Consider the following 12,398-nt stretch of genomic DNA (forward strand, 5'->3'; position numbering starts at 1 on the left):
GCTCAATGCTGTTGCACACCTTGAAGTGTTCCTGGACTATAGAACTTGCAAGGACCATAGAACGTGCCCTCTGGATCTTTTGTATATTTTTTGAAATTTCCAATTTGGATCTTTTAGCAAGGACTAACACTATGGTAATGTCCAGAATTTAAGATTGTCAGGTGCTACATAACTTCAGATACTGTCTGTGCTAAAGGACTTAAAAGCTAATTTACACAATACTCAACTGCCTCTCACAGTCACTTCAATGGAACAAGAGAGGATGGAGAAAATAACAATACAATAATCTGCTTACAGAAGCTGTTAAGGCCTCAAATTTCATGGTCAGTTCACTTTTGATACAGGTGGGAAAAATTTCATAGGAGGAACTGATTTGGAGAACTAAGGAGATTCTAGGCTGTTGATTCCTGAATGCATGCACAAATGCAGCTAATAATATGTAGTATATTCTATCTGCAGGTGCCTAAGTTTTCTCTAAAAATGAAAAACAAATTTCACCTCTACCTATAGGATAGGGAAAATGATAAAAGAGTAGTGAAATAGCCAGCCCAGGCTTATACTGTAGGAGAACATCAAAGAATAGAATTCCTTATCATCTGCATACTATTTGCAATACAATTTGCTCTTACTGTCATCTGTAACCAAACTAATAACATGACTTCCTACTGACATTGTTTGGGACAAAAGTATTAAATAAAAATTATTCATCACTTCTACCTTCCATTCACGTCTTCTTAAATGCAGAAGCCTGTATTGAAATTTAAGGGCAAAAATATTACACTACCTATACTGCCAATTCAAAATGACTTATCATTATTACCATGTATGAATAAATTTCATAGCTGGCTTTGATGAACAGTGTAAAGGCATAACTCCAATACCAGTGTTCCTACATTGTGAACTTTCATATTTGGTGTTCAGACCTGCCTGCTTCTACAAATTAGCACAAGTATTCAGAAAGGAAAAACAGGTCAAAGGCATTTTAGTAAGGCATATATCCTCATGGCAGTAAGCAAGGTAGGCAGATAAAAGAGACACTTAGCTGAATCACAAAAGAAATTCTCAGATACTTTGTCTGTTGCCAAAAAAAAGCCTCTCAAGTGCTTGCAAATTTCTGGTTTGGTTTTTGTTTGTTGGGTTGGTTTTCGGTGGTTTGTTTTTTTCATAATTGCAAATAATCAGCTGCCAGAAAATCATATGATAAATAGTTTGTGGGCATTCTTGAGGAAGGTTAAGGCTTGTATCTTAGGAAGAATAGCCATATTTTTTAGGTATCTCAGCACTGTCATGATGACGCATCTCTGAATTTTGTGGGACTTAGTCTGTTATAAAGCTGTTAAAATGCAGTTCTGGCCATATGTTACTCCTTATGTTATTTGGATAAAATTCTGGTAAATTCAGTAGCAGCAGGTGGCTTATGAGCAATGATTGCAAAACACGTACCAGATTCTATAAGGCTGTGGTCTTGGTTTCTTTTTTTTTTTTTTTTGCAGCTGAATAAAATGATTTATTCCATGTGTATTAAATGCTCAGTTATTAAGGATATGGCTGTGGATTTTCTTGTAATTCTAAATTTAGTTCAACAAATTGAGTTGTTTCAGCCACATAGCCCTGATTCTGAACCAGCTGCAGGATCAGTCTTTAGGTTACAGGTTTCCTATAAGGACCTTTGGACTTCATGAGCTCCTTTATGAGTATGTACCGATTTCTAAATAGAAACCAACCGGTTCATTTGTATTTTGCAGAAAGTTACTGCTGGCATCTAGTGGTGTTCTTTGAGAGGACAAAAAACTGACAAATTTGACTGCTTCATGAGCAAGTGCAACTGCTAACCTGATACTTCAATGCTCACTTCTCAAAATCTAATAAAATGTGACATTTCCTGTTGTAAACAGCTTTCTTTGAGGGGCAGGGGGGGGCTTGGGGGGTGAGACAGAGGAGTGGGGGTATAGTACAAATAGCAACCCTATGCTTTTCAAATGATTTTACTGTCACACAGAAAAGGCGCTCTAATGCACTTCTTCTAATTTTCTTATAATTAAAGTACCTAAAATATAATATTTCTCATCGTTCTGTTATTAGTTCAGTTGCTAAACAATGCATTGAAAAACGTTTAAAAAGTATTCTGGATTATTTTTTATCAATTTATTTGTATTTCAACTATTAGCCATAATGAAGCAGTGACAAATAGTTTCAAGTCTCAAAATCTCAAGGAATTTCAATAAACCTATTCAGTATTTACTTATGTATTTAGCCATGTAGTACTATATAGGATCAAATCTACTGTCTTCCCTGCCTCCTATGGTTTCTCCAAATGAAAAGTTTGGTTTTTTGTTTCAGTGCTTTTAGCTGAAGGTTTGGTTTTTTTCCAGTACTGTTAACACAAGGAATTCAAAACAGAAAAGATACATAGTATCCACTGTCTGTTTACAAAGAACCTTAAGGAAGATCACTTCCAAAGTAGATTCTTACAAGCTGTAGAAATTGCAGTTCTAGAGTTTGGGGGATACAAATAACTGTTTTGAGACATTTAGCTGTATACACATACAACTGTTTTCACTATAGGTACAGATATTAGGTATATAGATTAAAGATGCTGAACCTCAATTGAAGGGAAATTAATTTGATTTATGGTCATGTTTATGTAGATAGATGATCGTCATCTTACAAAGTGTTTCCCAGAGTTATCAGGAGCAGCCCAGTATGAAAAATATCATGCAACACCTAACCCGTGTGGTGGAATTAAAAGGAAAAGTCAAGGTGAAGTAATTTTTAGGGAACCCAGCATATGTACTTCCCCAATATGAATTAGACCTTATGCTTGACATAGCCATGCATGCTGGGCTGAAGTAGGTTACTTAGATACAGTGAAACTTCATTTCTTACCAAAATTCATGGATGTCCAAATAGTTGGAGCTATTAGCTAGACAGATGCATATGATGGCAGAATTATAATTGTGGACTTAATCTTTGGCAATTAATAAATTCCCGACTGGTTTTGTTTATTCGATTGACCATTATTAAGGCAAAGATGCCATTCTTTGCCCTGTACATGTTATAGACAGTCCCATAACAAATTTTCTTATTGCAGGATGCTACCATCGTCAATGTTCTCACTCCTGTACTTTTCCTGTGTAATATTCTGTTTGCTTTTCGATTTTTACTGCAGGTTTTAGGTTCATTACATTGTTTCGTGGTCTGGGATAGTGGTCTGTGCTGATGTTCTGTGGATTCTTCTGATCTAGATTGCTTTTGAACAGTTTGTAAAAGCAGGAAGCAGGTCTCAATGACATGGACTGTCACTTCCAGGTTTTATTTGGCAAGATTCTCTGCAGAATGTAATATCAGCTCTTGCAGAATCTTTCTAGCTCTCAATATCTTTTTTAATTAACAATGATCAGCAATTGGATGCACAACACAAAGTTTCAAATGGATATTAACAAGTCATTAGACAGATCTCTGTGGTGACCTTCATTGTCATCTTGCATATTTCCTAGCAGTGAATGGTAAATCCTTACTTCTGGGAAATTAGGTCAGAATCCACCCAATGGAACCTCCCAGGGGGCAAAACATCAACCTTAGATGGAATTTTATTATACGCTCTCTTCTGATTCCTGATCCTTATGATTCCTAAGTTTCTGTCTGCCTGGGATGAAGTCTCATTACTGCAGCAGGGACCCATATTTTAAGTGTATAATTTCTATATCTCATTTTCCATTCTTTGCATAGATGCACAACACGCTGGAAGATTTCTTTTTGCCTTCACTGCCCATTTATATTATCATCAAATATCCCCTAATATTTGAGAAAATGGAAACCCAACAGATAATCAGTTTCCAATGTTACAGACATGCTGTTTTAGTTGTGCTAAACAGAGTGGTGACTCATACTTCCTTAACACTGTTCTTCAGTTTTAACTTTCCCTAATGCAAATTAGTCTGAATGTTATGCTGTTATTTTGTTAAATTCCCCACTGGATCAAAATTATAGCCAAGTTACTGAGGCATTAGGTAATTAAATTCCCTTATCAGTATTGGCTAATGGAGAACAACACAGCCATTACCATGCATGGAACCATATTTATATGCAAATGCCTATCTGTATTTGCAAACAAATATTTCCAAATTTATTTTGTATGCTCAAAGCATTAAGCTGTAGGCAAAAAGAAACTGATCCCAGTGAATGCATTTTGTGCAATATAGAAAAAAATGGTAATAGTCTCTAATTTCTAGACATTGACTCAGGCCTGGTGCTTTACAATTTGGTTTTAAAATGTTTTCTTGGACTTCAGCTTTTGTAGATACATTGCTGTTCAAAACAGTCATATTTTCAATACATAAAACTTGTCTTACAAATTCAATGGAATTGTAAATGCGTATCAGCTGTTAAACCTAGTATTTTTTTAGCCATTACAATAAGACATACTTCTCTATTTTTTGTTCCTTTGTTCTGGCTAGGAAAAGGAATTGAAAGATATTGTTCCATGCTTTATTTATAGATAAAAGCTTTCACAATCTTAATCTTAGAAAAGCAACAGATGCTTAGACTCTGCAGATGAATTTAGTAATAATCTAATGCACAAGTGTTGGGATTCTGTCCTCAGATTTTAATCTAACAAGATTACAGTCAAAGCCTGTTAGTTTTTCTAGCAGTTATGACTGACCTTTCTTTTTTTTCTTCTCTGTGAACCATTTCCTAACTTTCTCTGTTCCTCTTGCAAAGAATGGGCTACAACGGTGCTGTTGACAATGGACCTAAAAGAGCTGTTGATTGGATTCAAATAGCTGTTGTGTTCACTTTGATTCAGAATGAAAAATTTTAATTTTAAACGCCTGTAGAAGTTTTATTTTAAGAACATTGAATCATGTTACTTCGTCGTATACATTTATTCAGTTCATCATTATATTTGTTACATTTAAAACATAGAGGTCCCATTTACCATTACTAAAATAAACTACTTCTAGATATCAAAATTTAATTAGAAAGTTGAAATGATTTGGTATTTCTTCTTCAAAAACTTTGTCCAAATATTTGTTCCCTTAAAACATCTGTTTTTCTAAGGACCGTTACAATTGCTTTGACTATCCTGCTCAACAAACCAAAAACTATAACTAAAATCATATTTTGTTGCTTTTAGTAGCTAATCTAAGACAAATTAAAAAAAAAAATCTTGTTGGGAGCAATGTGCAACTACCCTTGAATCCTTCACAATAAAACAAAGCATTGCCAAAAATCACGCACAATTAATAGAACATACAGAAGCAAGATCATCTGTCTGAAGTCCACTAGCACCATGTAAACAGTGATATTTCCATAAGGCTCACAAAGAATATTCACTACTTTTAAAAGCATGTTCATGATTTGACTGCTAGCTTGTAAGTGAAATTAGATGCATCAATTTATATATATGGCTGCTGTGATACACCCTAGAAACTTTTTAATACCTGGCAGTTGATAGTGTCTCCTTTCATACCACTGAAGTCAGGTAGGGTTGAAAATATATTTATTTTGGTGAGGAAAAAAATAACCTAAAGAATAACTTATTGCTACTGTTTCCATATTATGACAGACAATAGAAAATAGGTGTGGACAAGCCATGTACTGGGGCCATTGTAAAGAAGTAATTTTGCATCTGAAGTTAGCTGTCAGCACAGCCAAATATTTCTTTGGGGTAGGGAAGTAAAAAGGGTGGTTTATCTAGGTGTGTTTGCATATTTATTCTCTACTGTGCATCTTACCTTCTGTGAGTTCCAAGTGAATCTGAGCATTTAGGGCTTTGAGGCCACAGTGAATACTCAGGAAAAAAAATCTATGAAAAAAGATACTGGGTATAACTGAATAGATATTTTAGTAAATGGAAAGATAAAATGCAGTAGTGGCTCTTTTAAATACAGCTTATCTTCAGAAGCTAGAGGCTACACTGCCATCAAAGGCATAGCCTTTGGTGGGAAAATATTCCTAAAAGTGGTAGGCTTGTCCTAGTGTTTGTTACCTGTGTTGCAAGCATGAATGTAAATCAAATGATGGAATTTCTTCTTTATTATTAAAGTTTGCTGCATTCACAGTGAAACCATTTAGCATGGGAGCCACTGTATATGATCTGCACTAGGATATAGATTTCCTGTTGGAAATATATCATAAAAATATAAATGAAAATTTGCCAAAAAAGGGGGAACATGAAAAATGGAAGTGATTCTGAAACCAGACAATTAAATTCTGTGGGGAGATGCTGTTAAATAGAAACTACTGCACATCAAAAATGTTTAATATGCATGCTTAATTGAGAAAGCTGGAAAAGAACAAGATTTTAAGAAGACTGTCACCTTTTGGGGGGGGTTCTTAGAGGTAGAAAAATATTTCCACAATACAAGGATATCCAATTCCTAAATCCTAACTTCTTTACTACGTCAGTATGAAAAAAAGCTAAAACATTTAATAGGAAAAAAAATATATACATAAATCCAGTACTGCAAACATGAAACATCGAGATACCTCTTTTAAAAAATGTTGACATAATGGAGTGAAATGTTTTGACCTTTTAACCCTGCCTAAAAGGTTAACTTAAAAGTGACTAACTTCTCATTTCTCTGGCTCCACAGTTCTCTCTTTGGGATTAGAATTCCCCGGATGGAAAGTAAAGGCACTGACACAGTACAGGTATGAGTAGTGATGCATCCTTGTTGGAGCAGTGGAACATGCAGAGGAAAGGGTTGCAAAGGCTGCCTTTGTCACAAAAAAAGAGAGGAGAGGTGGTTTTGAACAGGAATCCATCCTAGAGCTGAAATCTTAGTTCTCTAACTCACCTCCTGGCTAGGCTAAGTAAAGCAACCTAATTGTACTGAAATGAGCTCTCATAAATGCTCTTATTGGGCCAGAATTTTTCAGATGCGATCTGTTCTGCTCTGATAATGTGACTTATTCTGCAGGTGCAGTTGATCTTTACAGTCAGTGCAACACATCAGAAGTGTACAGGTAGCTTAAATCCCAAACAGTGTCTGGAGTTCCCAGCTACGTGCTCAGGTCATGTTCACAGCTTATATTCACAAACATTTTTTTAACTCCACAAAAGGAATATAAAAGAAGTGCATGGAAACAAATTCTCCTGTTTTTGAGGTTTGGGAGAATGCTTATGAACACAGTCTGCCTGCCAGCCCTCAGGTACCCTTTTCCACATTTGTGTCAACTCTGAGCCTGATCTCCTGTTGGGCTTTCTGGACAGTCTGGACCCAGAGATGTTTCTCAGATGTGCTGATTCAGAGTCAACGTGCCTGGAAAACCTGGAGAAAGAGATCTTCGGAAAAACGAATTCCATATCAACCTCCATCTCTCCTCCTTTGGAGTCCCCATCAGCTAAGCTGGAGGCCATTAATGAATTGATAAGGTTTGATCATGTATATACAAAGCCCCTAATACTGGAGATTCCTGTTGAAGCAAGCAACCAAACCAATATGCTAGTGAAAACTGAGAAAGAATCTCTCTCTTCATCTGAAGACAAGGCTATCCCTGAGGTCCCAGCACCTGTGAAGGAAGAACCTGTAGACAGCTTCATGCCTGAACTGGGCATTTCTCATTTGCTTTCTTCTCATCCTAGCCTTGAAGCCTCAAACTACTTGTTGGATGCCTGTAATGACTCTGGGTATGAAGGATCCCCGTTGCCCTTCAGTGACATGTCCTCTCCACTTGGCACTGACCATGTGTGGGAGAATAGCTTTGCTAGTGAACTCTTTTCCCAGCTGATCAGTGTTTAACTTGGTAGTGTTAACTCCCTTTGGGTAACTGTCCTGGCAGATATCAGCATATGCCCCTTTGTGAAGTGTGTATGGGGAAAATCAAGTGTATTCAGAAAAGTGTTGCTCTCTTCTACCCATGCTAGTAGATGGAGTGATGGTATGAGAAAACACAGAGTGTCCTGCTCTGCCCCCCCATCAGTGTTGGCTTATGAGCGAGGAAGGTTTGTTTCTCAATAACTTGCTAATTCTATATGAACCTGAAAATGTTAATTTTGTTTTACATTTAAAATTTTAACACCAAAAACTGCAGTGGGATAGTCATGTATAGACAACTGGAATAAAACTTTAATAGTCTCTACATCTTACAGCTTTACTATGTAAATGCTTGATTTCCATTTGCGATGTAGAGTTGCTTTCTCCATTTAATATTTAACTGTATTGGTGCAATTAAAATGCAGTGCAGCTCACTGACCCTTTTTTGCTTTAGATCTCAGTGGGGAGGGGGGAGTATCTGGGCCTTCCAGAACTTAAGTTTAGGTTCCTCAGTGTCTCATCCCACCAAAAGGCACTGATAAGCAGCACTTGCACAGTGTCTGGAGCTGGATGCTGTAGCAGCTTCTTCTCGATGTGGTAGAGGGGTTTGTGTGAGGGCCAGAGCTGCTAGAGCAAAACCTTCAGCCTCAATAAGGAAAGTGGGTGGCAGGAGCTTGAAGTCTGAATAAAGTCACGGTGGTGTCACCCTGGTGTGGCCAGTAATGCCAACCAAAATGCTCAATTGGAGGGGAGGTGGGGGCAAGACAGACATAAGGTGAAAAAGGTGCACATTCTGTGTTAGCACAGGATATTCTGAAGCATCAAATGAACTTCACAGAGAGAATTTCAAATATCACAGCAGGGCTCTCTGTTGTCCACATCCATTTATTCCAACACTACAATATTAAAAACACTTGAAGAGACAGAAGAAACTGAAATTTTATACTGAAAGAGCTGTTGCAGGTTTTTGCACAGCTGCTCTTAGTTTCAGTGCTATTTCATGTTTTGAATCCAATTTTGACAAAAATAACTTGGAGTGGGGAGGGAAGGAAATGGGGGATGGAATGGGAGGGCTTTGGTCACTAACATTCAAGGAGATAGGACTTGGATTACGAGCTTCTTGTAATAAAGCATTCCATCTGAATAGTGGATAGAAATAGAGACTACAGCTATGCAATGTAACAAATTTAGATTAAATACGTGAGTAGTCAGAGAATAGGTTGCTTTACTTTCAATCTGGCAAATAGGGATGACTGCAACAGGACCTTTAGTATCAAATAAATTGTTGTGAGTCCAAAAAGCAAACAGAAGTGAGGATTTGATCCATGGTTTTGCATTACTTTTGTTAGCATTATTGGAACTTCATAGGACATTAAATTAATTTCTTAACTAGTGCAATAGATGAGTAAACAGAGTAATTGATGGAACTGTCTCTGTTCAGCGCCGCAGTACGTGTAGGCAACGTGTGTTTTGCTGTGAATTTGACATTTGGGACTGAGTCACTACAGGCACAGCCCATTCCTGTATGAGGCTCCTGCTTATTTTTGTGTCTTCAGGAGATGATCCCAACTGTAGGGTAAAGTGGAAGTTTTAGTGACATGCACAGTCTTCTCTATCTCAGGTTATCAATGATGTTTCACTTGTGATGGTTTAGCATTAGAGTTGCATTTTCTGTGCACCTTAAAAAAAGCTACAGTGACTAAACTGTAATAATGCAGCAAGAAATGGTGTCCCAGCAAAATGGCTTCATTGAGCATTCAAGAACCTGCCTGGAAAACCTTAATATCCACTTATGTGTATTTGCAAAGAACATGTCTCCAGCCTTTACGTTTAAAGGTGTAGAAATTCTGTCATTAAGAACTTTGAGGGGAACAAGAAGGCCAGAACTGAAGGAGTAAGAAATAGCATAGGGCTCAAAGACACATTACCATCTGATACCTGCACAATTGTAGGTACTTTGACAGCAATGCTTATGCAGTTGCTTTTGGGTTTTTTTCATGCTAGCTCAGATTAAGATACAACATTAACTGCCAGGATGAGGAAGAGTGGAGATGAAAAGTTAATGTGAACTCTTTTGGCAAACTGCTTAAGAGAGAAACTTGTGCTCATTGCATCATGTTTCATGAGGAAAATGTGACCTTTGTTTGCAATGAATAAGGAAGTTTATGGTTCTTACATTCAGGTTTTGATACACCATTACAAAGGCAGGGCCTCGTATCATATGCACACTTCATAGTGACTAAATCCAAGAACTCAGCAAGAGTGATTTGGCTTAAACTGAAGACCAAAGTGGGGTCACCTTTCACAAAATTATAGAGGCAGAGAAAAACAGTTTTCTTTAACAAAGACACCTGAAACATCTGGAAAAGCTGTCTAGGCAGGAAATGGCTGAGGGCAATTTGTTAAGCTGAAGACAAAAGTTGGTGGAAGCACTGAGACCTGCTACCTCCATGTCTGACAGAAATTGAAGTCCAACACCTGTATGTGAATGGCACACTGAAAGAAATATGAATACATGCAAAACATGGCCATCTTAAACAAAAAATCCTGTACCAATTATCAGCCTTGCCTATGCTTAAGCCGTCAGCAAGAAAAACCACCAGCAAATCCAGCTTTGTAAAGGACTGCTTCAGACAACATTGAGAATGAAACAAATGATACCTCTGCTGCGTATGACTCTCCTTTTTTCTTAAGCCAGTCAAACTGCAGTTCTCAGCTCCTAGGCAAGGTTCTCCTCCAGTAATTATTCTGAGTCAGTGGTTTAAGAAAGATCAGGGCTCACAACTTTGAGATTTTAAATTGCTTTGATTCATTTGAGTAGTTGGTGGTGGTTTGAACCAGCATCTTGAGTAAAGTGTAGTTTGATAGCTGCACACGTAAGCTTTTTTGGGTACCCTATAAACTTAATTCAACTTACAAGCCTCCCTTAGAGCAGCCAAGTGTTTTGAAGCCAAGGCTGCGCCCACAGCAGGGGCAGGTAGCAGTGAGGGCACAGATTCCCTTTTCTCCTCTGTCACTGCAGCAGCTGCCTGTTGTCACTGACACAGAGCACTGTGATCCTCAGAACCATCCGTGGGCATTAGGCAAAAGGCACAGGATGTGTGGTATGGAGCAGAAAGCTGCTGCCTTCTGCTGGAGGAGTAACTCCCCTGCAGCATGTCCTACTTCTGCAGGCAGGGAAAGCATGTCTGTCCTGTGGCTAAAAACACCTCCGGGTGGGGAGTAATGAGGCATTGGAATGGGATGCCCAGGGAGGTGGTGGATTCACCATCCCTGGAGGGTTTTAAGATGAGACTGGATGTGGCATTTAGTGCCATGATCTAATAACCATGGCAGTATTGGATCAAGGGTTGGACTTGATGATCTCAGAGGTCTTTTCCAACCCAGTTGATTCTATGATTCTATGAATCTATCAAGGTTTAACTGTGAAATGGGAATGAAAGAAGCTTTAGAGCCTTTCAGCTCCAAAGGAACTTGGTTCTGGTCTCAGTTTGTGTCTCAACTCCAAGAAAAAAATACTAATTTATATTCAGCAGTTGCTGAAAGAATTCAGAGAACAGAAGCTGGAAGTAAAGGCCCTAACCTCTTGGTTACCCAGCCTACCTCCTGGGCTCCACAGCAAATCTCTTAATAGTCCCAGATTTAATGTGATATAGGGTAGAAACCAGCACAAGTTCCCTCCCTCCCTCCCCAGAGCTCCTGATGGGCAGGCAGTTAACACATTGCTGCAGGCTTTCAAACACTTTCAGTGAATAAATAGATCCCAATTTATTCTTTCCTGTGTTAGTCTGCAGCTACCCAGTCTTCACTCAAGAGGGGACAGCACAACTACTTAAATATGTAAGGCAAACTGAGGTGATGGTGTGTCCTAAGTACAGCTGGATGAGCCCTGCAGAGGATTCATCAGTGCCAATGTAGCCAAAGCAGTAGCACTTCTTGTCACATCCAGAGGCTTATACAGAGGAAATCCTCTCCACGAAAACTGATGGACAGGCCTTTGGGAAAGCAGGAACACAGGAATTCATAAACAGTATGAAAAAGACAGTATGAAAAGCTGTAACTGAAACTTTTATTTGGACTTTTAAAAACATTTTTTAAGATAAAAAATATTTGATTATCCCTCTTAAAAATGAAATATATTACTCTCTCACATAAACAAATTCTCTTTTAAAAAGGAATATTTTACATGGCTCTGCAGGTACCATTGGTTATTTGTTTCTACATTAAAAAAGTAATATTCCTCTGTCAGTAATCTGTTGTTCAGGGTATCTGCTTTCGGGGTATGTCCACGAGGATTTTCAGAGACACTGGAAACAGCTAGGAATAAACTGTAATCGAGTTTTAAGCAGGATTGCGTGATGCTGCTGGTGCTCATCTGTGACACGTCTGTGCGCTTAAATCGCTTTCTGTCAGCCATCACAAGTGGCAGCGCAACTCTGAGCCACCTCCACCTTTGGCACCTCCGAAACCTTTCAGCCCCGGGCAGCTGGGTGCGGTGGGGGGGCAGGGGCTGCGGGGCTGCGGGGCTCCGGGGCCGCCCGTCCCGCGGCTGTCGGGGCCGCCGCCCCTCCCCGTCCCGGAGCCGGCCCGGCCGCTCGTCCCGCTTCCCATGCCGCGCCTGGCCCCAATTTCGGT

At 38.8% G+C, this 12,398-nt stretch overlaps 1 protein-coding gene across 1 annotated transcript; it reads left to right on the forward strand.

Moving 5' to 3' along the window:
• The first annotated feature begins 6,627 nt into the window (after positions 1-6,627).
• LOC108496493 lies at positions 6,628-7,748 on the forward strand. Its single transcript, XM_017813656.1, has 2 exons — positions 6,628-6,657; positions 7,140-7,748. Exons 1-2 carry the CDS (start codon positions 6,628-6,630, stop codon positions 7,746-7,748), a joined length of 639 nt encoding a protein of 212 aa, XP_017669145.1.
• Positions 7,749-12,398: the final 4,650 nt, after the last annotated feature.

Source organism: Lepidothrix coronata, unplaced genomic scaffold (genome assembly GCF_001604755.1).
Source record: "Lepidothrix coronata isolate B3197 unplaced genomic scaffold, Lepidothrix_coronata-1.0 Scaffold0, whole genome shotgun sequence".
Taxonomy (NCBI): Eukaryota; Metazoa; Chordata; class Aves; order Passeriformes; family Pipridae; genus Lepidothrix; species Lepidothrix coronata.